The following is a 27,159-nucleotide window of genomic DNA, read 5'->3' on the forward strand; positions in this document are numbered from 1 at the left end:
TTACTAGATGCTGTTCTTCCACTAACCTCATTGCAACTCCTCCAAGTCTCCGACCACTGCCTTGTATCCTTTTCCCTCTCGCTCTCATCCAACACCTCCCACAATGCCCCTATTCGGATGGTATCGCGCCGTCCCAACCTTCGCTCTCTCTCCCCCTCTACTCTCTCCTCTTCCATCCTATCATCTCTTCCCTCCGCTCAAACCTTCTCCCACCTATCTCCTGATTCTGCCTCCTCAACCCTCCTCTCCTCCCTCTCTGCATCCCTTGACTCTCTATGTCCCCTATCCTCCAGGCCGGCTCGGTCCTCCCCTCCCGCTCCGTGGCTCGATGACTCATTGCGAGCTCACAGAACAGGGCTCCGGGCAGCCGAGCGGAAATGGAGGAAAACTCGCCTCCCTGCGGACCTGGCATCCTTTCACTCCCTCCTCTCTACATTTTCCTCCTCTGTCTCTGCTGCTAAAGCCACTTTCTACCACGCTAAATTCCAAGCATCTGCCTCTAACCCTAGGAAGCTCTTTGCCACCTTCTCCTCCCTCCTGAATCCTCCGCCCCCTCCCCCTCCTCCCTCTCTGCAGATGACTTCGTCAACCATTTTGAAAAGAAGGTCGACGACATCCGATCCTCGTTTGCTAAGTCAAACGACACCGCTGGTTCTGCTCACACTGCCCTACCCTGTGCTCTGACCTCTTTCTCCCCTCTCTCTCCAGATGAAATCTCGCGTCTTGTGACGGCCGGCCGCCCAACAACCTGCCCGCTTGACCCTATCCCCTCCTCTCTTCTCCAGACCATTTCCGGAGACCTTCTCCCTTACCTCACCTCGCTCATCAACTCATCCCTGACCGCTGGCTACGTCCCTTCCGTCTTCAAGAGAGCGAGAGTTGCACCCCTTCTGAAAAAACCTACACTCGATCCCTCCGATGTCAACAATTACAGACCAGTATCCCTTCTTTCTTTTCTCTCCAAAACTCTTGAACGTGCCGTCCTTGGCCAGCTCTCCCGCTATCTCTCTCTGAATGACCTTCTTGATCCAAATCAGTCAGGTTTCAAGACTAGTCATTCAACTGAGACTGCTCTCCTCTGTATCACGGAGGCGCTCCGCACTGCTAAAGCTAACTCTCTCTCCTCTGCTCTCATCCTTCTAGATCTATCGGCTGCCTTCGATACTGTGAACCATCAGATCCTCCTCTCCACCCTCTCCGAGTTGGGCATCTCCCGGCGCGGCCCACGCTTGGATTGCGTCCTACCTGACAGGTCGCTCCTACCAGGTGGCGTGGCGAGAATCTGTCTCCTCACCACGCGCTCTCACCACTGGTGTCCCCCAGGGCTCTGTTCTTGGCCCTCTCCTATTCTCGCTATACACCAAGTCACTTGGCTCTGTCATAACCTCACATGGTCTCTCTTATCATTGCTATGCAGACGACACACAATTAATCTTCTCCTTTCCCCTTCTGATGACCAGGTGGCGAATCGCATCTCTGCATGTCTGGCAGACATATCAGTGTGGATGACGGATCACCACCTCAAGCTGAACCTCGGCAAGACGGAGCTGCTCTTCCTCCCGGGGAAGGACTGCCCGTTCCATGATCTCGCCATCACGGTTGACAACTCCATTGTGTCCTCCTCCCAGAGCGCCAAGAACCTTGGCGTGATCCTGGACAACACCCTGTCATTCTCAACCAACATCAAGGCGGTGGCCCGTTCCTGTAGGTTCATGCTCTACAACATCCGCAGAGTACGACCCTGCCTCACACAGGAAGCGGCGCAGGTCCTAATCCAGGCACTTGTCATCTCCCGTCTGGATTACTGCAACTCGCTGTTGGCTGGGCTCCCTGCCTGTGCCATTAAACCCCTTCAACTCATCCAGGACGCCGCAGCCCGTCTGGTGTTCAACCTTCCCAAGTTCTCTCACGTCACCCCGCTCCTCCGTTCTCTCCACTGGCTTCCAGTTGAAGCTCGCATCCGCTACAAGACCATGGTGCTTGCCTACGGAGCTGTGAGGGGAACGGCACCTCAGTACCTCCAGGCTCTGATCAGGCCCTACACCCAAACAAGGGCACTGCGTTCATCCACCTCTGGCCTGCTCGCCTCCCTACCACTGAGGAAGTACAGCTCCCGCTCAGCGCAGTCAAAACTGTTCGCTGCCCTGGCCCCCCAATGGTGGAACAAACTCCCTCACGACGCCAGGACAGCGGAGTCAATCACCACCTTCCGGAGACACCTGAAACCCCACCTCTTTAAGGAATACCTAGGATAGGATAAGTAATCCCTCTCACCCCCCTTAAGTTTTAGATGCACTATTGTAAAGTGACTGTTCCACTGGATGTCATAAGGTGAATGCACCAATTTGTAAGTCGCTCTGGATAAGAGCGTCTGCTAAATGACTTAAATGTAAATGTAATGTAAATGTGTGTCTTGGTGTGTCTTGGTGTGTTGTGGTGTCTTGGTGTGGTGTGTCTTGGTGTGTCGTGGTGTGTCTTGGTGTGTCGTGGTGTTAAATAGATTTTGGGGTGGTTTGTATGATTTGATTTACACAACATGCCAACCACTCTGAAGACACTAAATATGTTTTATTTTGAAGCAAAACAACAAATAAGACCAAAAAAACAGAACTTGAGTGTGCATAACTATTCACCCCCCAAAGTCAATACTTTGTAGAGCCACCTTTTGCAGCAGTTACAGCTGCAAGTCTCTTGGGGTATGTCTCTATAAGCTTGGCACATCTAGCCACTGGGATTTTTGCCCATTCTTCAAGGCAAAACTGCTCCAGCTCCTTCAAGTTGGATGTGTTCCGCTGAGGTCAGGGCCAAAGTTGTGGAGAAGTACAGATCAGGGTTGGGTTATAAAATATTTGAAACTTTGAACATCTCACGGAGCACCATTAAATCTGTTATTTAAAAAATGGAAAGAATATGGCACCACAACAAGCCTGCCAAGAGAGGCTGCCCACCAAAACTCACAGACCAGGCAAGGAGGGCGTTAATCAGAGAAGCAACAAAGACACCAAAGATAACCCTGAACGAGTTGCAAAGCTCCACAGCGGAGATTGGAGTATCTGTCCATAGGACCACTTTAAGCCGTACACTCCACAGCGCTGGGCTTTACGGAAGAGTGGCCAGAAAAAAAGCCATTGCTGAAAGAAAAAAAGAAACAAACACGTTTGGTGTTCACCAAAAGGCATGTAGGAGACTCCCCAAACAGATGGAAGAAGGTACCGTGGGAGACTCCCCAAACATATGGAAGAAGGTACCGTGGGAGACTCCCCAAACATATGGAAGAAGGTACCGTGGGAGACTCCCCAAACATATGGAAGAAGGTACCGTGGGAGACTCCCCAAACATATGGAAGAAGGTACCGTGGGAGACTCCCCAAACATATGGAAGAAGGTACCATGGGGGACTCCCCAAACAGATGGAAGAAGGTACCGTGGGAGACTCCCCAAACATATGGAAGAAGGTACCGTGGGAGACTCCCCAAACATATGGAAGAAGGTACTGTAGGAGACTCCCCAAACATATGGAAGAAGGTACTGTGGTAGACTCCCCAAACATATGGAAGAAGGTACCGTGGGAGACTCCCCAAACATATGGAAGAAGGTACCATGGGGGACTCCCCAAACATATGGAAGAAGGCATGTGGGAGACTCCCCAAACATATGGAAGAAGGTACTGTGGGAGACTCCCCAAACATATAGAAGAAGCCATGTGGGAGACTCCCCAAACATATGGAAGAAGGTACTGTAGGAGACACCCCAAACATATGGAAGAAGGTACTGTAGGAGACACCCCAAACATATGGAAGAAGGTACTGTGGGAGACTCCCCAAACATATAGAAGAAGCCATGTGGGAGACTCCCCAAACATATGGAAGAAGGTACTGTAGGAGACTCCCCAAACATATGGAAGAAGGTAATCTGGTCAGATGAGGCTGAAAATGAGCTTTTTGGCCATCAAGAAAAACGCTATGTCTGGCACAAACCCAACACCTCTCTTGACCCCGAGAACACTATGTTTTTCATCAGCAGGGACTGGGAAACTGGTCAGAATTGAAGGATTGAAGGATGGTGCTAAATACAGGGAAATTCTTGAGGAAAACCTGTTTCAGAGATTTGGTAATGGGACAGAGGTTCACCTTCCAGCAGGACAATTGAGAATATGTGGTATGACTTAAAGATTGCTGTACACCAGTGGAACGGAAAGCTCCTTGGTCTTCATGGTGCCGCTTGCTTGGTGGTGCCACTTGCTTAGTGGTGTTGCAGACTCTGGGGCCTTTCAGAACAAGTGTATATATACTGAGATTATGTAACACTTAAATAAAGTCCACCTGTGTGCACTCTAACTAATGATGTGACTTCTGTAGGTAATTGGAAGGCACCAGATCTTATTTTGGGGTGAATACATATGAACACATCACTTTTCCGTTTATTTCTTACTTATTTTTATTTTCTTAAAGAAATAAAACAAAATCACTTAATAAAAATCCATTTAAATTACAGGTTGTAATGCAACAAAATAGGAAAAACGCCAAGAAAGACGAGTACTTTTTCAAGGCACTGTATTAGCTAGCTAAGTGCACAGACGCAATGCACACAGCACTAAGTACTTTCTCCAAGCTAACTGTAGCTAGTATTACAATTAAATCACAATGGATTAGATCTTTTCTGTCACGCCCTGACCTTAGAGATCCTTGTTATTCTCTATGTTTGGTTAGGTCGGGGTGTGATTTGGCATTTTATGTTCCCTATTTCTTTGTGTTTGGCCGAGTATGGTTCCCAATCAGAGGCAGCTGTCTTTCATTGTCTCTGATTGGGGATCATACTTTGGCAGCCCTTTTTCCCTCCTTCAGTGTGGCATCTTGTCTTTGTTTGAGTGCGTGTAGTTTGCACGACAAAGCTTTTCGTTCGTTATATTGTTTATATTTTTTTTGGTGTAACATTTCAAATGAAAGAAGAATGTCTACCACACTGCACCTTGGTCTCCTTCCGATGACAAACGGTTTCAATGAAACAGCTGCCTGTGTTAGCTTCCTAGCTAGTGCAGTGTCCTTAGCATTGCAGTGTCCTGAGCTAGCTACATATATATATATATATATATATATATATATATATATATATATATATATATATATATATATATATATATATGAAAAAGTATGTGGACACCCCTTCAAATAAGTGGATTCTGCTATTCCAGCCACACCCATTGCTGACAGGTTTATACAACCGAGCACACCGCCATGCAATCTCCATAGACAAACATTGGCAGTAGAATATTGTATATTGACGATATGAAAGATGCTTGTTCTTGCCTTTTTCTTTATGCGGATGACTCTACACTTCTGGTGTCTCACAAAGGTAAAACTACGTTGGAGAGTATACTTAGCACAGAACTAACTAACATTAGGAAATGGCTTGGAGATAATAAGCTATCTCTGCACTTTGGGAAAACTGAGACAATTATTTTGGGATCCAGATCTAAAATGAGTAGGTCCTCTGAAATCAGAGTGGAGTTAGTGGGTGAGGTGCTGACTACTGTTAGCTACTTGGGATGTATCCTTGATGGAAGCTTGGGAGGTGTGAGCATGGCCAATAAAGTGCTAGGTAGGTTAATGCCAGGACTACATTTTTAGCTAGAAAGTCCAAGCTGCTGGATTCCATGTAAGTGCTAGCTACTGCCCTCATTCAATGCCATTTTGACTACGCTAGTACTTCCTGGTTTGAAGGGCTTATCTAAACTAATGAAGGAGAAGCTCCAGTTATCCCAGAATAAGCTGATCATGGTAGTACTGAAGGTGAGTCCACGTACTCACATAGGCAAGAGCTGCTTTCAGGAACTAAACTGGCTACATGTTGAGGCGTATTAGGTATGCACACAATCACAGCATCAGATCAGGTGTTGCTGATGTGTGCTTATACAGGTTCAGGAGTAATGCTGGGAAAGGTACTGTCTAGTATACTGGAGCTTCAGAATGGAATGAGTTGCCTCTGCCTATAAAAACAACGTCCTCTCTGGGCAGCTTTAAACATAAAGTAAAAATATGTTTGTTTTCTGTGCCCATATGAATAACCCCTATGATGTAACTGCAATGATGAGATAGATGTTCTTCTTCTCTGTTTTTGACGAGATAGATGTTCTTCTTCTCTGTTTTTGATGAGATAGATGTTCTTCTTCTCTGTTTTTGACGAGATAGATGTTCTTCTTCTCTGTTTTTGATGAGATAGATGTTCTTCTTCTCTGTTTTTGATGAGATAGATGTTCTTCTTCTCTGTTTTTGATGAGATAGATGTTCTTCTTCTCTGTTTTTGATGAGATAGATGTTCTTCTTCTCTGTTTTTCATGAGATAGATGTTCTTCTTCTCTGTTTTTGATGAGATAGATGTTCTTCTTCTCTGTTTTTGATGAGATAGATGTTCTTCTTCTCTGTTTTTGATGAGATAGATGTTTTTGATGAGATAGATGTTCTTCTTTTTGTTTTATTGTTTCACTGCCATACTGTGTTTAACTGTGTTGGATCTTGTCCAGCCATCTTGTCTCAAGAGGACCACAATGGAAATAAGTCCCAGACTTTATTATGTGTTATCCTCGATTTTAGTCATGTGTATGTATGGCTATTTCAAATGTTATGTTTGTTTGTTTGTTTTAAATGGTCAAAATAATAAACTAAACAAAAAAAAGCCTTACTGAAGAGCTCAGTGACTTTCAATGAGACACCATCACCTTTCCAACAAGTCAGTTTGTCAAATTTCTGCTCAGCTAGATCTGCACCCGGTCAACTCTAAGTGCTGTTATTGTGAAGTGGAAATGTCTAGGAGCAACAACGGCTCACAGAACTGAACTAAGAGAAGCGCAAAGCGTGTCAAAATCGTCTGTCCTCGGTTGCAAGTCTCATTACCGAGTTACAAACTGCCTTCGGACTCTGGAGCAGTAGAAACACGTTCTCTGGTATGATAAATCACACTTCATCATCTGGCATTCCGACAAACGTATATGGTTTGTAGTAGTGCATATGTAGTGCCAACTGTAAAGTTTGGTGGAGGAGAAATAATAGTCTGAGCTGTTTTTCATGGTTCAGGCCCCTTAGTTCCAGTGAAGGGAAATCTTAACAGTAAAACATACAATGACATTCTAGATGATTCTGTGGCAACAGTTTGGGGAAGGACCTTTCCTGTTTCAGCATGACAATGCCCCTATGCACAAAGCGAGATCCATACAGAAATGGTTTGTTCAGTGTGTGGAATAACTGCCCAACATCAGTGCTTAATTGTCAGGCCAGATGCCCAACATCAGTGCTTAATTGTTAGGCCAGATGCCCAACATCAGTGCTTAATTGTCAGGCCAAATGCCCAACATCAGTGCTTAATTGTCAGGCCAGATGCCCAACCTCACTAGTATCTAGTGGAAACCTTCCCAGAAGAGTGGAGGCTGTTATAGCAGCAATGTTCCAACATCTAGTGGAAACCTTCCCAGAAGAGTGGAAGCTGTTATAGCAGCAATGTTCCAACATCTAGTGGAAAGCCTTCCCAGAAGAGTGGAGGCTGTTATAGCAGCAATGTTCCAACATCTAGTGGAAACCTTCCCAGAAGAGTGGAAGCTGTTGTAGCAGCAATGTTCCAACATCTAGTGGAAAGCCTTCCCAGAAGAGCGGAGGCTGTTATAGCAGCAATGTTCCTACATCTAGTAGAAAGCCTTCCCAGAAGAGCGGAAGCTGTTATAGCAGCAATGTTCCTACATCTAGTGGAAAGCCTTCCCAGAAGAGTAGAGGCTGTTATAGCAGCAATGTTCCTACATCTAGTAGAAAGCCTTCCCAGAAGAGTGGAAGCTGTTGTAGCAGCAATGGGGGACCAACTCCATATTAATGCCTTCCCAGTAGAGTGGAGGCTGTTATAGCAGCAAAGGGGGGACCAACTCCATATTAATGCCTTCCCAGTAGAGTGGAGGCTGTTGTAGCAGCAATGGGGGACCAACTCCATATTAATGCCTTCCCAGTAGAGTGGAGGCTGTTGTAGCAGCAATGGGGGACCAACTCCATATTAATGCCTTCCCAGTAGAGTGGAGGCTGTTGTAGCAGCAAAGGGGGGACCAACTCCATATTAATGCCCATGATTTTGGAATGAGATGTTCTACAAGTGGGTGGCCACTGACTTTTGGTTATGTAGTGCTAAGGAACATGCTAATGTTAGCTAGGTAGCTATTAGTCCTGGCCTCGCTTCCTGTCCCATTAGTCCTGGCCTCGCTTCCTGTCCCATTAGTCCTGGCCTCGCTTCCTGTCCCATTAGTCCTGGCCTCGCTTCCGTTCCCATTAGTCCTGGCCTAGCTTCCTGTCCCATTAGTCCTGGCCTCGCTTCCGTTCCCATTAGTCCTGGCCTAGCTTCCTGTCCCATTAGTCCTCCATCTCCATATGACTAAAGGACCTATCATGGTCCAAACACACCAACATAATCGTGAAGCACGACAACGCCGCTTTCTCCCTCAGGAGGCTGAAAAGATTTGGCATGGCAACTGCTCAGCATCTGACCACAAGGTGCTACAGAGGACAACTACATCACTTGGGCTTCCTGCCACCCAGGACCACTATAACAGGCGGTGTCAGAGGAAGTCCCTAAAAAACTGTCACAGACTCCAGCCATCCAAGTCACAGTCCTTTCTCTCTGCGGTACCAGAGAGCCAAGTCTGAGGACCAAACAGAACCTGAGCGGTTTCTACGCCAAAGCCTTAACAGTTAAACGGCTACCCAGACGTTCTACCTACATATACAGGGCCTTCAGAAAGTATTCAGACCCCATGACTTTTCCCACATTGTTAGGTTACATCCTTATTCTAAAACTGATTAAATCTTTCTCTTTTTTTTGCCCTCGTCAATCTATACACAATACTTCATAATGACAAAGCAAAAACAGGTTTTTACACATTTATAGAAGTATTCAGACCCTTTACTCATTACTTTGTTGAAGCACCACTGACAGCAATTACAGCCTCAAGTCTTCTAGGGTGACGCTACAAGTTTGGTACACCTGTATTTGGGGTGTTCCTCCCATTCTTCCCTGCAGATCCTCTCAAGCTCTATCAGGTTGGGATGGGGAGAGTTGCTGCACAGCTATTTTCAGGTCTCGAATGCAGAGATGGCTGTCCTTCTGGAAGGTTCTCCCATCTCCACAGAGGAACTCTAAAGCTCTGTCAGAGTGACCATCGGGTCCTTGGTCAGGGAGATGACCTTCTCCCCAGATTGGCCAGCTCTAGGAGATGTTGGTGGTTTCAAACTGTTTCCATTTAAAGAATGATGGAGACCACTGTGTTCTTGAGGATCTTCAATGCTGCAGAAATGTTTTGGTAGCCTTCTCCAGATCTGTGCCTCGACACAATCCTGTCTCGGAGCCCTATGGACAATTCATTCAACCTCATGACCTAGTTTTTGCTATGACATGCACTGTCAACTGTGGGACCTTATATAGACAGGTGTGTGCCTTTCCAAATCTTGTCCAATCAATTGAATTTACCACAGGTGGACTCCAATCAAGTTGTAGAAACATCTCAAGGATGATCAATGGAAACAAGATGCACCTGAGACGAATTTCGAGTCACATAGCAAAGAGTCTGAATACTGAAGTAAATAAGGTATCTGTTTATTTTTAATACATTTGCTAAAATTTCCAAAAACTTGTTTTCTCTTTGTCATTATTGGGGTATTGTGATGTCATTCTGGGGTATTGTGATGTCATTCTGGGGTATTGTGATGTCATTATTGGGGTATTGTGTGTAGATTGCGGAGTTTCTATTTCATTTAATACATTTTAGAATAAGGCTGTAATGTAACAAAATGTGGAAAAAGTCAAGGGGTCTGAATGAATACTTTAAAACTTTTTTTTCACCCAACTACCTCATAGCCCAGTACACAGACTCTGTACTGGTAACTCTTGTATATTATTTTATTGTGTCATTTTACTGTGTTACTATTTAATTTATAACTATTTAAATGCGTTTTTTGGTTAAGGGCTCGTAAGTAAGCATTTCATTGTTAAGTTCAGACTTCTTGTATTCGGCGCATGATCACATTACATAAGCATAGTCTCTCTCACTGTGTGTGTGTGTGTGTGTGTGTGTGTGTGTGTGTGTGTGTGTGTGTGTGTGTGTGTGTGTGTGTGTGTGTGTGTGTGTGTGTGTGTGTGTGTGTGTGTGTGTGTGTGTGTGTGTGTGTGTGTGTGTGTGTGTGTGTGTGTGTGTGTGTGTGTGTGTGTGTGTGTGTTAGAGAGAGAAAGAACATCAGGCAGGGGAGTGTAAACCAGCCAGATAGGACTTTGGAATGCAACAAACTGATTGAAAGATCTCTTGCTAAGTTCTAACATTAACCACAGAAGCGCTTGATGAGAGAAAGAGTTATTTTATTATTTCGTAAACCTTTTGCTGTTTAAGATTTAATATAATGTATTAAAAAGCACAAGAAACAGTGAGATACATTACATTTAGAAAGATTAAAAAATAAAAAACATTTATAAAAAAAGGCCTCCATACACAATCAAATTTTGAAACGGACCAAAAAAAAATCTCATAATATCCTTAAAGTTGAAATGTTTTTATTTTATTTAACTAGGCAAGAAAAAATGTGTATTTACAATGACGGCCTACCCCGGCCAAACCCGGACGACACTGGGCCAATTGTGATCATATACAATTCAAATATATCGAGCACCTTTTTACTGAAGCATGTGTTTGTTTTCTATGAATGTGTTTTGCTTTTTGTGTTTTGATGTGAGTATTGAGGTGAATATTGGAGGTGAATATTGAGGTGAATATTGAGGTGAGTATTGAGGTGAATATTGAGTGAGTATTGAGGTGAATATTGAGTGAGTATTGAGGTGAATATTGAGGTGAATATTGAGGTGAATATTGAGGTGAATATTGAGGTGAGTATTGAGGTGAATATTGAGTGAGTATTGAGGTGAATATTGAGTGAGTATTGAGGTGAATATTGAGTGAGTATTGAGGTGAATATTGAGGTGAGTATTGAGGTGAATATTGAGTAAATATTGAGGTGAGTATTGAGGTGAGTATTGAGGTGAGTATTGACGTGAGTATTGAGTAAATATTGAGGTGAATATTGAGGTGAGTATTGAGGTGAATATTGACGTGAGTATTGAGTAAATATTGAGGTGAATATTGAGGTGAATATTGAGATGGAACACCTTGGCCCTCTGTTAATAAATGAGATGGAACACCTTGGCCTTCTGTTAATAAATGAGATGGAACACCTTGGTAGAGCATGGCGCTTGTAACGCCAGGGTAGTGGGTTCGATCCCCGGGACCACCCATACGTAGAATGTATGCACACATGACTGTAAGTCGCTTTGGATAAAAGCGTCTGCTAAATGGCATATATTATTATTATATTAATAAATGAGATGGAACACCTTGGCCCTCTGTTAATAAATGAGATGGAACACCTTGGCACTCTGTTAATAAATGAGATGGAACACCTTGGCCCTCTGTTAACAAATGAGATGGAACACCTTGGCCCTCTGTTAACAAATGAGATGGAACACCTTGGCCCTCTGTTAATAAATGAGATGGAACACCTTGGCACTCTGTTAATAAATGAGATGGAACACCTTGGCACTCTGTTAACAAATGAGATGGAACACCTTGGCACTCTGTTAACAAATGAGATGGGACACCTTGGCACTCTGTTAACAAATGAGATGGGACACCTTGGCACTCTGTTAACAAATGAGATGGGACACCTTGGCACTCTGTTAACAAATGAGATGGGACACCTTGGCCCTCGGTTAATAAATGAGATGGAACACCTTGGCCCTCTGTTAATAAATGAGATGGAACACCTTGGCCCTCGGTTAATAAATGAGATGGAACACCTTGGCCCTCTGTTAATAAATGAGATGGAACACCTTGGCCCTCTGTTAATAAATGAGATGGAACACCTTGGCCCTCTGTTAATAAATGAGATGGAACACCTTGGCCCTCTGTTAATAAATGAGATGGAACACCTTGGCCCTCGGTTAATAAATGAGAAAGATTATTTGAGGGATGTGTGATGTCATTCATCCTTACACATGAACACGTGATAGTTTGTTCAGTCGCATCCTTCTCCCCATCTAATCCCTCCTGCTCCAGTTTCAACTGTTCTGCCTTACTATTATTCAACCATGCTGGTCATTTATGAACATTTGAACATCTTGGCCACATTCTGTTATAATCTCCACCCGGCACAGCCAGAAGAGGACTGGCCACCCCACATAGCCTGGTTCCTCTCTAGGTTTCTTACTAGGTTTTGGCCTTTCTAGGGAGTTTTTCCTAGCCACTGTGCTTTTACACCTGCATTGTTTGCTGTTTGGGGTTTTAGGCTGGGTTTCTGTACAGCACTTTGAGATATCAGCTGATGTACGAAGGGCTATATAAATACATTTGATTTGATTTGATTACACCTGCCCTGATAGTCCTGCAATCTCTGATGACAACTGCCCTGGTAATTCTTACATATATATTTTTTTAACCTTTAACTAGGCACGTCAGAACAAATTCTTATTTACAATGACGGTCTAGGAACAGTGTTCAGGGGCAGAACGACAGATTTATACTTTGTCAGCTCTGGGATTTGAACTTGCAACCTTGCGGTTACTAGTCCAATGCTCTAACCACTAGGCTACCCTGCCACCTCTACACTCTAACCACTAGGCTACCCTGCCACCTCTACACTCTAACCACTAGGCTACCCTGCCACCTCTACACTCTAACCACTAGGCTACCCTGCCACCTCTACACTCTAACCACTAGGCTACCCTGCCACCTCTACACTCTAACCACTAGGCTACCCTGCCACCTCTACACTCTAACCACTAGGCTACCCTGCCGTTCTGACAAAGATGATGGTGTTTTCTACACTCTAACCACTAGGCTACCCTGCCGCCTCTACGCTCTAACCACTAGGCTACTTGCCGCCTCTACACTCTAACCACTACGCTACCTGCCGCCTCTACACTCTAACCACTAGGCTACCCTGCCGCCCCGTATTTTGTTCTATCCACTAACAAGTATCTACCACAACATGGGTACCTCGAAAATAACCTTTAAAAAGTATCCTCAACTGTCTGTAAATATTTCCAGATGATTAAAATGACCTGTGAATTAGCACGTTTGTGAAAGATCGCTGTAATTGTGGGCAGGTTTGTGGGGAAATGTTCTGACAAAGATGATGGTGTTTTCCAAAAAACGTGTAAAAGATTCACGCACTGCTACCCAGATGGCGACCACCCAGTCGCAAAAGCGTCTCCAGGCAGTACTCAGCCTATCGCTGTTATCTGTAGTGGTCTCTCTTTGTTCTCGCATGATAGTGCGCGCTATGCCGACAATCTCACCAACATAGGCTGTAGCACCATTGACTTGTACCATCTCATCTACCTTCGTAAACAACTCCCTAACCTGCCGTTCGTTGTTCATGGATGTGTTGTTGAAGATACAGTATCTGCCACCACACATGTCCACAAGATTTTTAAGATCCTCGTTTGCCTGTATATTTTGTTCAATGTTTTGGCTGCTGAGTCTATCACCATGTGTGAAAAGAACCACTGCATATTTTAAGGCCTCCTTACCAAATGCCTTTTTGAGTAAGTGAATTATCTCATCATCAGTCTTTTCAAACCTGCCCAGTTCAATCACTAAGACAAAAGCATGCAGCCCCTCTTCAGCGAGCAGGCAACTCTTCATCATCTCATTAAACACATGCTGAGGAGTGTGTTTCCCCTTGGAGAGGCCAGGTGTGTCTATCACCTTGACTTCCCTTCCTGCCACTACTGCTGATTTGGCCTGGCTTTTTTCTGTTACTGAGTTAAAGCTACAGTCAGACCTGAACTGCTCTGATCCTCTCAGACCCAAAATGGTGTTTCCTGATGCACTCTTCCCAACTCCACTTCTGCCCAGTAACACAATTCTTCTCTCAGCTGAGCTCTCCGTGGTGTTTTCTGAATTCATGTTGGAAGCTGATGAAGAAGATGAAGAAAAAGCACATTTGTAAAACACTTTTTTTAAAGTTGAGTTAATAGAACCACTGACAATTGTCTCAATAATGTTATTATATTAATTAATTAATAATGCTATTATATTAATTAAGTAATAATGTTATTATATTAATTCATTAATAATGTTATTATATGAATTAATTAATAATGTTATTATATTAATTAAATAATAATGTTATTATATTAATTAATTGATCATGTTATTATAATAATTAATTAATAATGTTATTATATTAATTAATTAATAATGCTATTATATTAATTAAGTAATAATGTTATTATAGTAATTAATTGATAATGTTATTATATTAATTAATTGATAATGTTTTTATATTAATTATCCCCAGATGTCCTTTTCAAATGGAAGACACACTATAACCCGCTTGTCTTTAACAACAGTTTCTACAGGAACAACATGTTACAGTACTCACCAGTCTTTTGGAGTGGTTCTAGTTTGGTCAGAAGATTGTCAACCTGATCACGACTCTCAATCTTATTGTCGAACAGATAGCACCTCCCCTGGAATTTCATCACTGCTTCACGGAAGTCTTCAGCTCCTTCTTCTTGAATCATTTCATCCACTGTCAGCTCATCTGCCATGTCACCATGTGTCAAAAGGATACAGCTTCTTTCCATTCCCTCTTTACCAACTATGTCTTCAATTCTCTCCACGGCTTCTTGCTCTTCCTTTGTGAACCTGTCCACTTTTATTACCACAAGGAAAACACAGGGGACAGGAGATTCCATGGCCCGCTTGCACTCTGCCTCAATCAGTCCATCAGAGCTGTTAGTGCTGAAAATACCCACAGTGTCCACCACAGAGATATTACGACCATTAATTACGCACATGTCTTCTGCACAATCTTTTGTCACAGAGACTAAACTCCGTTTGGACAGAAACGCTTTTCTTCCCAGGATGCTGTTTCCTGATGCACTCTTCCCAACGCCGGTCTTGCCTAACAGGACAATCCTAAGGTGCGGTGACTCTGTCATTCTTGACTCAGCCATCACTTTCGTCTTAAGATGTCCCGAGGATCACTATAGGAAACAACAAGCGTTAAAGCACCTTCAGCAGGTGGAGGTGTCCCGAGGATCACTATAGGAAACAACAAGCGTTAAAGCACCTTCAGCAGGTGGAGGTGTCCCGAGGATCACTATAGGAAACAACAAGCGTTAAAGCACCTTCAGCAGGTGGAGGTGTCCCGAGGATCACTATAGGAAACAACAAGCGTTAAAGCACCTTCAGCAGGTGGAGGTGTCCCGAGGATCACTATAGGAAACAACGTTAAAGCAAGCGTTAAAGCACCTTCAGCAGGTGGAGGTGTCCCGAGGATCACTATAGGAAACAACAAGCGTTAAAGCACCTTCAGCAGGTGGAGGTGTCCCGAGGATCACTATAGGAAACAACAAGCGTTAAAGCACCTTCAGCAGGTGGAGGTGTCCCGAGGATCACTATAGGAAACAACAAGCGTTAAAGCACCTTCAGCAGGTGGAGGTGTCCCGAGGATCACTATAGGAAACAACAAGCGTTAAAGCACCTTCAGCAGGTGGAGGTGTCCCGAGGATCACTATAGGAAACAACAAGCGTTAAAGCACCTTCAGCAGGTGGAGGTGTCCACGAGGATCACTATAGGAAACAACAAGCGTTAAAGCACCTTCAGCAGGTGGAGATGTCCCGAGGATCACTATAGGAAACAACAAGCGTTAAAGCACCTTCAGCAGGTGGAGGTGTCCCGAGGATCACTATAGGAAACAACAAGCGTTAAAGCACCTTCAGCAGGTGGAGGTGTCCCGAGGATCACTATAGGAAACAACAAGCGTTAAAGCACCTTCAGCAGGTGGAGATGTCCCGAGGATCACTATAGGAAACAACAAGCGTTAAAGCACCTTCAGCAGGTGGAGGTGTCCCGAGGATCACTATAGGAAACAACAAGCGTTAAAGCACCTTCAGCAGGTGGAGGTGTCCCGAGGATCACTATAGGAAACAACAAGCGTTAAAGCACCTTCAGCAGGTGGAGATGTCCCGAGGATCACTATAGGAAACAACAAGCGTTAAAGCACCTTCAGCAGGTGGAGGTGTCCCGAGGATCACTATAGGAAACAACAAGCGTTAAAGCACCTTCAGCAGGTGGAGATGTCCCGAGGATCACTATAGGAAACAACAAGCGTTAAAGCACCTTCAGCAGGTGGAGATGTCCCGAGGATCACTATAGGAAACAACAAGCGTTAAAGCACCTTCAGCAGGTGGAGGTGTCCCGAGGATCACTATAGGAAACAACAAGCGTTAAAGCACCTTCAGCAGGTGGAGGTGTCCCGAGGATAACTATAGGAGGTGAGTCATTGATGAGGTTTGCTGAACAAACTGTGAAAAATATTGTTTGTTTATCTGAAGAGAATAAAGTAGAATATCCATAATGATATATCAATGAAAAATGGGGAGAAAAATGACCAATTTATTTCCCCAGGATTCACACAGAAATGTAACCACTCAAATTCACAAGAAATGATTTACCATCATATCAGAATTACAGTTTTAATCTTGTTTTGAGGCTATATTGGGTTTCTTACATGTAGTTTGTTTACAGACATTGTAGTAAAAACAACAACTTATATTTGGGGTTCTGATGGGGTGCAACAGTTGAACTAAGATCACGAGGCTAATAAAGTTATACAGTATTTTTCAAGAATCAATGGGTACACATCATTAATATAAACGTTAAAAAATGGATGTGGCAACTACTGATTGCCCCTTTAACTAAAGTTACTTTGAAAAGTAGTTAACTAAATCCAAACCTTTTTTTGGATGAATGATCATATGACAATCTGAATTGTCAGACCACAAATTGCAAGAACAGAATGAAGCAGGTCTCATGTTGAAAAAGAAAAGCACGTTATTGCCTACAGATTACATTTTTGCTTAATTTTCTTTTTTAAACACTGTAGTTCGCGGTAATGTTGGTTCTATATTGACACTTCCAGACATTCGCCAAACATTTTAAATATCAATAACTAATTCACCGTTTGTCACAGAAACACCAAATGATGTATTATATATATTTATTCTATAAACTTTGAACTTTTACAACCTTTGTTTTGAATAAAAAAATCCAGTTTTGATTTGATAGAGGGAGTGTCGTCTGTCTAGAGGGCGTGTCGTCTGTCTAGAGGGCGTGTCGTCTGCCTAGAGGGCGTGTCGTCTGCCTAGAGGGCGTGTCGTCTGCCTAGAGGGCGTGTCTAGAGGGCATGCCGTCTGCCTAGAGGGCGTGTAGTCTGCCTAGAGGGCATGTCGTCTGTCTAGAGGGGCGTGTGGTCAAAGTTCTAACCAGTCATCAAATCAAATCAAATGTATTTATATAGCCCTTCGTACATCAGCTGATATCTCAAAGTGCTGTACAGAAGCACAGCCTAAAACCCCAAACAGCAAGCAATGCAGGTGTAGAAGCACGGTGGCTAGGAAAAACTCCCTAGAAAGGCCAAAACCTAGGAAGAAACCTAGAGAGGAACCAGGCTATGTGGGGTGGCCAGTCCTCTTCTGGCTGTGCCGGGTGGAGATTATAACAGAACATGGCCAAGATGTTCAAAACCAGTCTGTTATACCCTATTAGAAGGGGCCTGGCAGAAAATACTGCATCTTTAGTCATATTAAATTAGGTTACAGGAAAAAAACGAAGGGATCAGGCCTGACTAACAAAGAAGACAGGTGGATGGATCAAGAGGACATTCCACAGTGGTCGATAAGGAAAAACTAAAAGTGAACCATAATACATACACTTTTTTCTTTAAAGTTATTACAAATAAATGCATATTTTCACCTTTTTCATCGTTAAATGCAATATTTGAGATGATGTATTTATATCAAATCAAAACTGGATTTTTTTCCTCAAAACAAAGGTCGTACAAGTATGCTAGACATTGATTGAATAAATAGTTAGTTAGTTTGAAGTTTTGTGACAAAGGGTGAATTAGTTATTGATTTATACAATTGCAAATGGCTTTTGGCAAATGCCTGTTCAATGCCTAAGAGTAGGCCACTCTTGGCCATGATTAGACACCTGTGTCTTTTGACACTACATAAACGAGTCATACCGCAGTGTTTGTGATTATACCCTGATGAAGACAGCTGGGCTGTCGAAACATTGGATATTAAATCTTTGCATCTGAGCTCCTAGAGTGTGCGGCTCTCCTTCATTTTCAAGTTTTCTACTCCGCTAGCCAGCACCTCACCTAAATAGGTGTGTGTATCTTTTTCTTCTACAATGCCTGTTCAATGCCTGTTCAATGCCTGTTCAATGCCTGTTCAATGCCGGTTCAATGCCTGTTCAATGCCTGTTCAATGCCTGTTCAATGCCTGTTCAATGCCTGTTCAATGCCTGTTCAATGCCGGTTCAATGCCGGTTCAATGTCTGAATATAAAACCAACTTTACCTTTGGTCATGAAGGTTAGGTAAAAGAGAATTGTAGGCTATTTCCTCAGGCGCAACCCAACAACCTCAGCAATTTACCACTTGCTTCAAATTGCAAATGTCTTTTTAAATTCTCTCTTCCTTTCTGACTTCCCCAAGAGACAAACACCACCCATTGTACCCACTAAAGCCTTGAGCGCTTACTAACGTCTCCGAGTGAACTACAATGTAAATATGATCCACATTGAATGCCCAATGAGACAAATTGTGAACTGTGCTACAGTCACAACTTGATAAACTCGCTCTCAAATTTTACAGCATGCGATTATGAAACAGCTAATGATTTAGCTTTGAATAAAATCTTTACACTTACCTATAAGGTCTGATTTATCGGTTAAACTCCGTCCACATAACTACTTTCGGTTGTGAATGTTATATAACAACTGCGTAAGAGACTTCCTCTTCCTCTTTCTTTTTCTTTTGTCTTCTTCTGTGAATTTTATATAGCGGTTGGCAACCAACTGTGCATTACCGCCACCAACTGGACTGGAGTGTGGACCAGAGACAGGGAAGGTCTCAATCCTACCCAATAATCTCGTCTCCCTAAGGAAACTAAATACATAATTAAATACTACTCCTGTTCAACTCCCTATCCCAACCACACCTCTCCCACTACATAGTCCTGTTCAAAGCATGCGCGGACCAACTGTCAAGTGTCTTCACTGACATTTTCAACCTCTCCCTGACCGAGTGTGTAATATCTAAATGTTTTAAGCACGTCACCATAGTGCCCAAGGAAGTGAAGTTAACCTGCCTAAATGATTACCGCCCTATACCACTCACGTCGGTAGCCATGAAGTGCTTTGAAAAGCTGGCCATGGCTCACATCAACAGCATCCTCCCGGAAACCCTGCTTTGAGTACACGTCCTGGTAATCCGTCTGGCCCAGCGGCTTTGTGAATGTTGACCTGTTTAAAAGTTTTGTTCACATAGGCTACCGTGAGCTGTATCACACAGTCATCCAGAACAGCTGGTGCTCTTGTGCATGCTTCAGCCTTGAAGGGAGCATAAACGGCATTTAGCTTGTCTGGTAGGCTCGCATCACTGGGAGGCGTGCGGCAGGGTTTCCCTTTGTAGTCTGTAATAGTTTTCAAGCCCTGCCACCTCTGACAAGCGTCAGTAGTAGGATTCAATCTTAGTCCTGTATTGATGCTTTGCCTGGTTGATGGTTCGTCTGAGGGCATAGCGGGATTTCTTAGAAGCTTCCGGGTTAGAGTCCTGCTCTTTGAAAGCGGCAGCTATACCCTTTAGCTCAGTGCGGATGTTGCTTGTAATCCATGGCTTCTGGTTGGGATATGTACGTACGGTCACTGCAGCGACGACGTCGACGACGTCATCAATGCTATTATTGATGAAGCCAGTGACTGAGGTGGTGGACTCCTCAATGCCATTGGATGAATCCCAGAACATATTCCAGTCTGTGCTGCAAAACAGTCCTGTAGCGTAGCATCTGTAGTTTATCATCCGCATCATCTGACCACTTCCCTATTGAGTGAGTCACTGGCACTTCCTGCTTTAGTTTTTGCTTGTAAGCAGGAATCAGGAGGATAGAATTATGGTCAGATCTACCAAATGGAGGGTGAGGGAGAGCTTTGTATGCATCTCTGTGTGTGGAGTAAAGGTGGTGTAGGATTTTTTTTCCTCCAGGTTGCACATTTAACATGCTGGTAGAAAACATGACATGGCAATTCCATAAGGAATTGGCAAGACAGTTGAAACAGACTGGCACCCGTGCTAGTGAACTGACATTAGCCAGTTTGACAGTAGGCCTGAATAGATACAGGATCAGATTTGCCTCTGGGGATCAATGTTCATTATTAACGAAAATGAATATCTGATCATGAACGATAGGCCAGTATAATTCTGCATCATCTGAGCCCCGAGTTAAAAGCGAACGGCTTCAAATCAAATCACATTTTAATTGTCACATGCTTCGTAAACAACAGCCATAGACAAACATTGAAATTACGGAGAACAATGAACAAGACAAAGATAAATAGAAAAGTAATGACTTTACTTTTTAATAATAAAAATCAAGTAAATTGTCTGTTTTATTCATTTGTATTTTGGTATAAAGAGACAATGTAAAACAACAAGACATTCGTGTTGAAACATTATAAAACCGTTATAATCAATGTGGTCCTCATTACAGTCATATATTTACAAAATACAGTATATGAAAAAAGTAAAAACCCTAAAAACAATATATACATACCACATACTTGCATGAATGATTATTACAATACAAACATTCCCATATTGAACATTCTGTATTCTCTGAAACATACTTAGCTAATTCCTTTGATACAGTATTATTATCAAATGGGCAGTGGCCTCCATTCGCTATTTGTGACATGTATTTTCTACCCTGCCCCTGTTCCTGCCCATTTGATCATGAGCCATACTAAATCAAATCTAATTGAATATATTAGTAAAGATAATATTTAATTGAGAATAGTCTGATGGGTGAAAATATGATCACTTGATGAGGGATAAGCTGTGCAGCCTGAGGCATTTTGCATAACCGGCTGACAAAATGTCATGACTGCCACAGCTTTAGTAGGAAGCTCCTATAGACCGCTGAGTTGTTTTCCTTCAGAGTCAGTGAACAGGTACAACAGGTACCAGGTCATAACATCTACAGAAAAGACAGGAATGCCAATGGTGGAGGTGTTGGTGTTTATATTCAGAACCACATTCCTGTCAAGATTATTCAGATCCATCAGATGTAGTGATCATAATATAATATCCATGTCTAGGAAAACAATGTTGCAAAGACAAAAAATTGTGTATGTGGTCATAAAATAGGTTTTGCAGTGTCGAATATGAGAACAATAGTTGTTTATCTGACGTGTGTAATGAGTAAAAACCCTCATTGTTTTTTGCACAGGCTGTACACACTTCATCAGTCTCTCATTCACAATTTGACGAGCAAACAAATTCCTGGCAGAATCCCCCGTGTGGCCGTAACGCCCCCTAAACAAATCCATGTCTTTTGTGGCCAGTGGCCGTTGCGCCCTTGGGCTGAATATTATAATCCCCTTCTTCCGGCTGCCAATCACTGTGCTCCAAAGCACCTCTCACTCACATGGCTCTCTCAGATGGCTCTCATAAAAATTTACATTTTTATTAGCCAATGCCTGTCACACGATCGTGTCCTTCTCACAGGCATCTCACCTAAGAAGTAAGCTACAAGTGAAGACAGACACATCGGGGACACAACTGCACACGTCCTTCTTATCCAATTCCCGAGGAGCATTTATTAGATGTTAAAAGAACTGTGCACATTTACTTTTCGTCAGCCAACAAGATGAGTAGGTCTAACGAACAGCAACAGCACTAGCCCATATCAATCTACTATCCCCCATAGTACAAAAGTCAACCTATTCCATTGGTCAACTTGTCTTTCTGTGCGAGAAAGACATATTGCAAACATAGTCTGGGACAGTTGTGGAATGAGAGAGATCCCAAATTAATACAACCACTTACATCAACAACAACAAAAAATTACGCAATGTTGCAACAGATCAGAATGTTTAGCTTAAAGTGTGATAAACTATTAGGCTGTTTCTTCACATTTATAAGGGAAGCAATGTGCACACCTCAGTAAGCATGAATGTTCCATTATCAGTAAACACTATTATCAAAACAGACCACAAACATAATGATGCAGGTAATGCTTTTATCATTTTATGGTGAAAATTATCTTCCCCAAACTTGAAACTCAGGCTGCTTTTTGTCTGTAGTTAGTCAGGTTACACCTTTTTGTCTGTAGTTAGTCAGGTTACACCTTTTTGTCTGTAGTTAGTCAGGTTACACCTTTTTGTCTGTAGTTAGTCAGGTTACACCTTTTTGTCTGTAGTTAGTCAGGTTACACCTTTTTGTCTGTAGTTAGTCAGGTTTTTGTCTGTAGTTAGTCAGGTTACACCTTTTTGTCTGTAGTTAGTCAGGTTACTTTTTGTCTGTAGTTAGTCAGGTTACACCTTTTTGTCTGTAGTTAGTCAGGTTACACCTTTTTGTCTGTAGTTAGTCAGGTTACACCTTTTTGTCTGTAGTTAGTCAGGTTACACCTTTTTGTCTGTAGTTAGTCAGGTTACACCTTTTTGTCTGTAGTTAGTCAGGTTACACCAGGTTTTTTGTCTGTAGTTAGTCAGGTTACACCTTTTTGTCTGTAGTTAGTCAGGTTACACCTTTTTGTTTTTGTCTGTAGTTAGTCAGGTTACACCTTTTTGTCTGTAGTTAGTCAGGTTACACCTTTTTGTCTGTAGTTAGTCAGGTTACACCTTTTTGTCTGTAGTTAGTCAGGTTACACCTTTTTGTCTGTAGTTAGTCAGGTTACAGTCTGTAGTTAGTCAGGTTACACCTTTTTGTCTGTAGTTAGTCAGGTTACACCTTTTTGTCTGTAGTTAGTCAGGTTACACCTTTTTGTCTGTAGTTAGTCAGGTTACACCTTTTTGTCTGTAGTTAGTCAGGTTACACCTTTTTGTCTGTAGTTAGTCAGGTTACACCTTTTTGTCTGTAGTTAGTCAGGTTACACCTTTTTGTCTGTTACAGTTAGTCAGGTTACACCTTTTTGTCTGTAGTTAGTCAGGTTACACCTTTTTGTCTGTAGTTAGTCAGGTTACACCTTTTGTCTGTAGTTAGTCAGGTTACACCTTTTTGTCTGTAGTTAGTCAGGTTACACCTTTTTGTCTGTAGTTAGTCAGGTTACACCTTTTTGTCTGTAGTTAGTCAGGTTACACCTTTTTGTCTGTAGTTAGTCAGGTTACACCTTTTTGTCTGTAGTTAGTCAGGTTACACCTTTTTGTCTGTAGTTAGTCAGGTTACACCTTTTTGTCTGTAGTTAGTCAGGTTACACCTTTTTGTCTGTAGTTAGTCAGGTTTTTGTCTGTAGTTAGTCAGGTTACACCTTTTTGTCTGTAGTTAGTCAGGTTACACCTTTTTGTCTGTAGTTAGTCAGGTTACACCTTTTTGTCTGTAGTTAGTCAGGTTTTTTGTCTGTAGTTAGTCAGGTTACACCTTTTTGTCTGTAGTTAGTCAGGTTACACCTTTTTGTCTGTAGTTAGTCAGGTTACACCTTTTTGTCTGTAGTTAGTCAGGTTACACCTTTTTGTCTGTAGTTAGTCAGGTTACACCTTTTTGTCTGTAGTTAGTCAGGTTACACCTTTTTGTCTGTAGTTAGTCAGGTTACACCTTTTTGTCTGTAGTTAGTCAGGTTACACCTTTTTGTCTGTAGTTAGTCAGGTTACACCTTTTTGTCTGTAGTTAGTCAGGTTACACCTTTTTGTCTGTAGTTAGTCAGGTTACACCTTTTTGTCTGTAGTTAGTCAGGTTACACCTTTTTGTCTGTAGTTAGTCAGGTTACACCAGGTTACACCTTTTTGTCTGTAGTTAGTCAGGTTACACCTTTTTGTCTGTAGTTAGTCAGGTTACACCTTTTTGTCTGTAGTTAGTCAGGTTACACCTTTTTGTCTGTAGTTAGTCAGGTTACACCTTTTTGTCTGTAGTTAGTCAGGTTACACCTTTTTGTCTGTAGTTAGTCAGGTTACACCTTTTTGTCTGTAGTTAGTCAGGTTACACCTTTTTGTCTGTAGTTAGTCAGGTTACACCTTTTTGTCTGTTAGTTACCTTTTTGTCAGGTTACACCTTTTTGTCTGTAGTTAGTCAGGTTACACCTTTTTGTCTGTAGTTAGTTAGTCAGGTTACACCTTTTTGTCTGTAGTTAGTCAGGTTACACCTTTTTGTCTGTAGTTAGTCAGGTTACACCTTTTTGTCTGTAGTTAGTCAGGTTACACCTTTTTGTCTGTAGTTAGTCAGGTTACACCAGGTTTTTTGTCTGTAGTTAGTCAGGTTACACCTTTTTGTCTGTAGTTAGTCAGGTTACACCTTTTTGTCTGTAGTTTCAGGTTCAGGTTTCAGGTTACACCTTTTTGTCTGTAGTTAGTCAGGTTACACCTTTTTGTCTGTAGTTAGTCACCTTTTTGTCTGTAGTTAGTCAGGTTACACCTTTTTGTCTGTAGTTAGTCAGGTTACACCTTTTTGTCTGTAGTTAGTCAGGTTACACCTTTTTGTCTGTAGTTAGTCAGGTTTTTTGTCTGTAGTTAGTCAGGTTACACCTTTTTGTCTGTAGTTAGTCAGGTTACACCTTTTTGTCTGTAGTTAGTCAGGTTACACCTTTTTGTCTGTAGTTAGTCAGGTTACACCTTTTTGTCTGTAGTTAGTCAGGTTACCTTTTTGTCTGTAGTTAGTCAGGTTACACCTTTTTGTCTGTAGTTAGTCAGGTTACACCTTTTTGTCTGTAGTTAGTCAGGTTACACCTTTTTGTCTGTAGTTAGTCAGGTTACACCTTTTTGTCTGTAGTTAGTCAGGTTACACCTTTTTGTCTGTAGTTAGTCAGGTTACACCTTTTTGTCTGTAGTTAGTCAGGTTACACCTTTTTGTCTGTAGTTAGTCAGGTTACACCTTTTTGTCTGTAGTTAGTCAGGTTACACCTTTTTGTCTGTAGTTAGTCAGGTTACACCTTTTTGTCTGTAGTTAGTCAGGTTACACCTTTTGTCTGTAGTTAGTCAGGTTACACCTTTTTGTCTGTAGTTAGTCAGGTTACACCTTTTTGTCTGTAGTTAGTCAGGTTACACCTTTTTGTCTGTAGTTAGTCAGGGTTACACCTTTTTGTCTGTAGTTAGTCAGGTTACACCTTTTTGTCTGTAGTTAGTCAGGTTACACCTTTTTGTCTGTAGTTAGTCAGGTTACACCTTTTTGTCTGTAGTTAGTCAGGTTACACCTTTTTGTCTGTAGTTAGTCAGGTTTTTTGTCTGTAGTTAGTCAGGTTACACCTTTTTGTCTGTAGTTAGTCAGGTTACACCTTTTTGTCTGTAGTTAGTCAGGTTACACCTTTTTGTCTGTAGTTAGTCAGGTTACACCTTTTTGTCTGTAGTTAGTCAGGTTACACCTTTTTGTCTGTAGTTAGTCAGGTTACACCTTTTTGTCTGTAGTTAGTCAGGTTACACCTTTTTGTCTGTAGTTAGTCAGGTTACACCTTTTTTACACCTTTTTGTCTGTAGTTAGTCAGGTTACACCTTTTTGTCTGTAGTTAGTCAGGTTACACCTTTTTGTCTGTAGTTAGTCAGGTTACACCTTTTTGTCTGTAGTTAGTCAGGTTACACCTTTTTGTCTGTAGTTAGTCAGGTTACACCTTTTTGTCTGTAGTTAGTCAGGTTACACCTTTTTGTCTGTAGTTAGTCAGGTTACACCTTTTTGTCTGTAGTTAGTCAGGTTACACCTTTTTGTCTGTAGTTAGTCAGGTTACACCTTTTTGTCTGTAGTTAGTCAGGTTACACCTTTTTGTCTGTAGTTAGTCAGGTTACACCTTTTTGTCTGTAGTTAGTCAGGTTACACCTTTTTGTCTGTAGTTAGTCAGGTTACACCTTTTTGTCTGTAGTTAGTCAGGTTACAAGTTAGTCAGGCTTTTTGTCTGTAGTTAGTCAGGTTACACCTTTTTGTCTGTAGTTAGTCAGGTTACACCTTTTTGTATGTAGTTAGTCAGGTTACACCTTTTTGTCTTAGTTAGTCAGGTTACACCTTTTTGTCTGTAGTTAGTCAGGTTACACCTTTTTGTCTGTAGTTAGTCAGGTTACACCTTTTTGTCTGTAGTTAGTCAGGTTACACCTTTTTGTCTGTAGTTAGTCAGGTTACACCTTTTTGTCTGTAGTTAGTCAGGTTACACCTTTTTGTCTAGTTTCAGGACCTTTTTGTCTGTAGTTAGTCAGGTTACACCTTTTTGTCTGTAGTTAGTCAGGTTACACCTTTTTGTCTGTAGTTAGTCAGGTTACACCTTTTTTAGTTACACCTTTTTGTGAGTTAGTCAAATCTTATCAGTTACACCTTTTTGCAAATCAGGCCTTTTTGTGGGTCAGGCTACATGAGTTAGTTAGGCTTTACACCTGTTGAAAAGCAGATTAACGTGCTTCGTTTTAAGAAGTTATTTGGACACTTAGTTGTGATACAAATCTTATCAGAGCAAATAGGCCTGTGGGCTAGGCTACATGAGGTGTGCAACTATGATCTGAAGAAGAAGAAAAAGGCTGTTTCTTGCCTTACTGCACACAAGCTGGGTATCAAGTGATAATACACCATTCACATGTGATAGTCTAATATTGTCACCCATCAGACTATTCTTGATTTAATCTTGTCTTTACATATACTAAATGACATATGTGTGATTGATTTAGAATGGACCATTATCAGGCACCTGTATCGAAACATGTGGAAAAATACATGTCATCTCTGCACTTAAATAGCGAATGGAGGACGTTTTTTCCTGTGGTTCATTTTTATGTCAGGTAATCTATACTCCTGTTGTAAAGATAAGCAATGTGCTTAATAGAAGGAAAATGAAATTTGAGAAATAAATACAGTAGGCCTACTCTATAGAGAGCTGATGGGATCCTCCTCTTTTTAATAGAGGCCATCACTCTGTTTTTCTCACGCAATTGCATAGCCCATAGAAATGTTGAGCAACATGAGCTCTCATGAAGTGTTTGATTAGATTTTCCATTACATTTTGTATTGATGTCAGAGTGATTAGAGGGACAATAGAGTGCTGAGTACCAGGCAGTTAACAAGTTTGGTTGACTACTAACGACTAGCATCAGAGCTTGGAGAACCCGAATTACCGT

The 27,159-nt window shown here is 42.2% G+C and overlaps 1 protein-coding gene across 3 annotated transcripts; it reads right to left on the reverse strand.

The window, feature by feature from the left end:
• Positions 1-12,806: 12,806 nt before the first annotated feature.
• Positions 12,807-18,918, reverse strand: LOC123995247 (GTPase IMAP family member 8-like). Of its 3 annotated transcripts, XR_006831797.1 has the most exons (4): positions 18,798-18,918; positions 14,453-15,059; positions 12,971-13,982; positions 12,807-12,852 (listed from the first exon to the last, which is right to left on the reverse strand). XR_006831797.1 is itself a non-coding variant. In XM_046298721.1 (3 exons), exons 2-3 carry the CDS (start codon positions 15,027-15,029, stop codon positions 13,132-13,134), a joined length of 1,428 nt encoding a protein of 475 aa, XP_046154677.1. In that variant the 5' UTR covers positions 15,030-15,059; positions 18,798-18,918; the 3' UTR covers positions 12,889-13,131. The 3 variants fall into 3 exon arrangements, 2 of the variants coding, with proteins under 2 accessions (XP_046154677.1, XP_046154689.1); XM_046298721.1 differs by lacking the exon at positions 12,807-12,852 and having other exon boundaries at positions 12,889-13,982; XM_046298733.1 differs by lacking the exons at positions 12,807-12,852; positions 18,798-18,918 and adding an exon at positions 15,328-15,635 and having other exon boundaries at positions 12,889-13,982; positions 14,453-15,261.
• Positions 18,919-27,159: the final 8,241 nt, after the last annotated feature.

The sequence above is a fragment of the Oncorhynchus gorbuscha genome, linkage group LG02 (assembly GCF_021184085.1).
Source record: "Oncorhynchus gorbuscha isolate QuinsamMale2020 ecotype Even-year linkage group LG02, OgorEven_v1.0, whole genome shotgun sequence".
NCBI lineage: Eukaryota > Metazoa > Chordata > Actinopteri > Salmoniformes > Salmonidae > Oncorhynchus > Oncorhynchus gorbuscha.

What these genes read in the sequence shown, in the direction of transcription:
- LOC123995247 (XM_046298721.1), bottom strand. Translation starts at nt 15,029, where the DNA reads ATGGCTGAGTCAAGAATGACAGAGTCACCGCACCTTAGGATTGTCCTG. An exon ending in AGAACCACTCCAAAAGACTG is followed by an intron (nt 13,983 to 14,452) that starts GTGAGTACTGTA and finishes CTTCTTCATCAG; the next exon opens with CTTCCAACATGAATTCAGAA.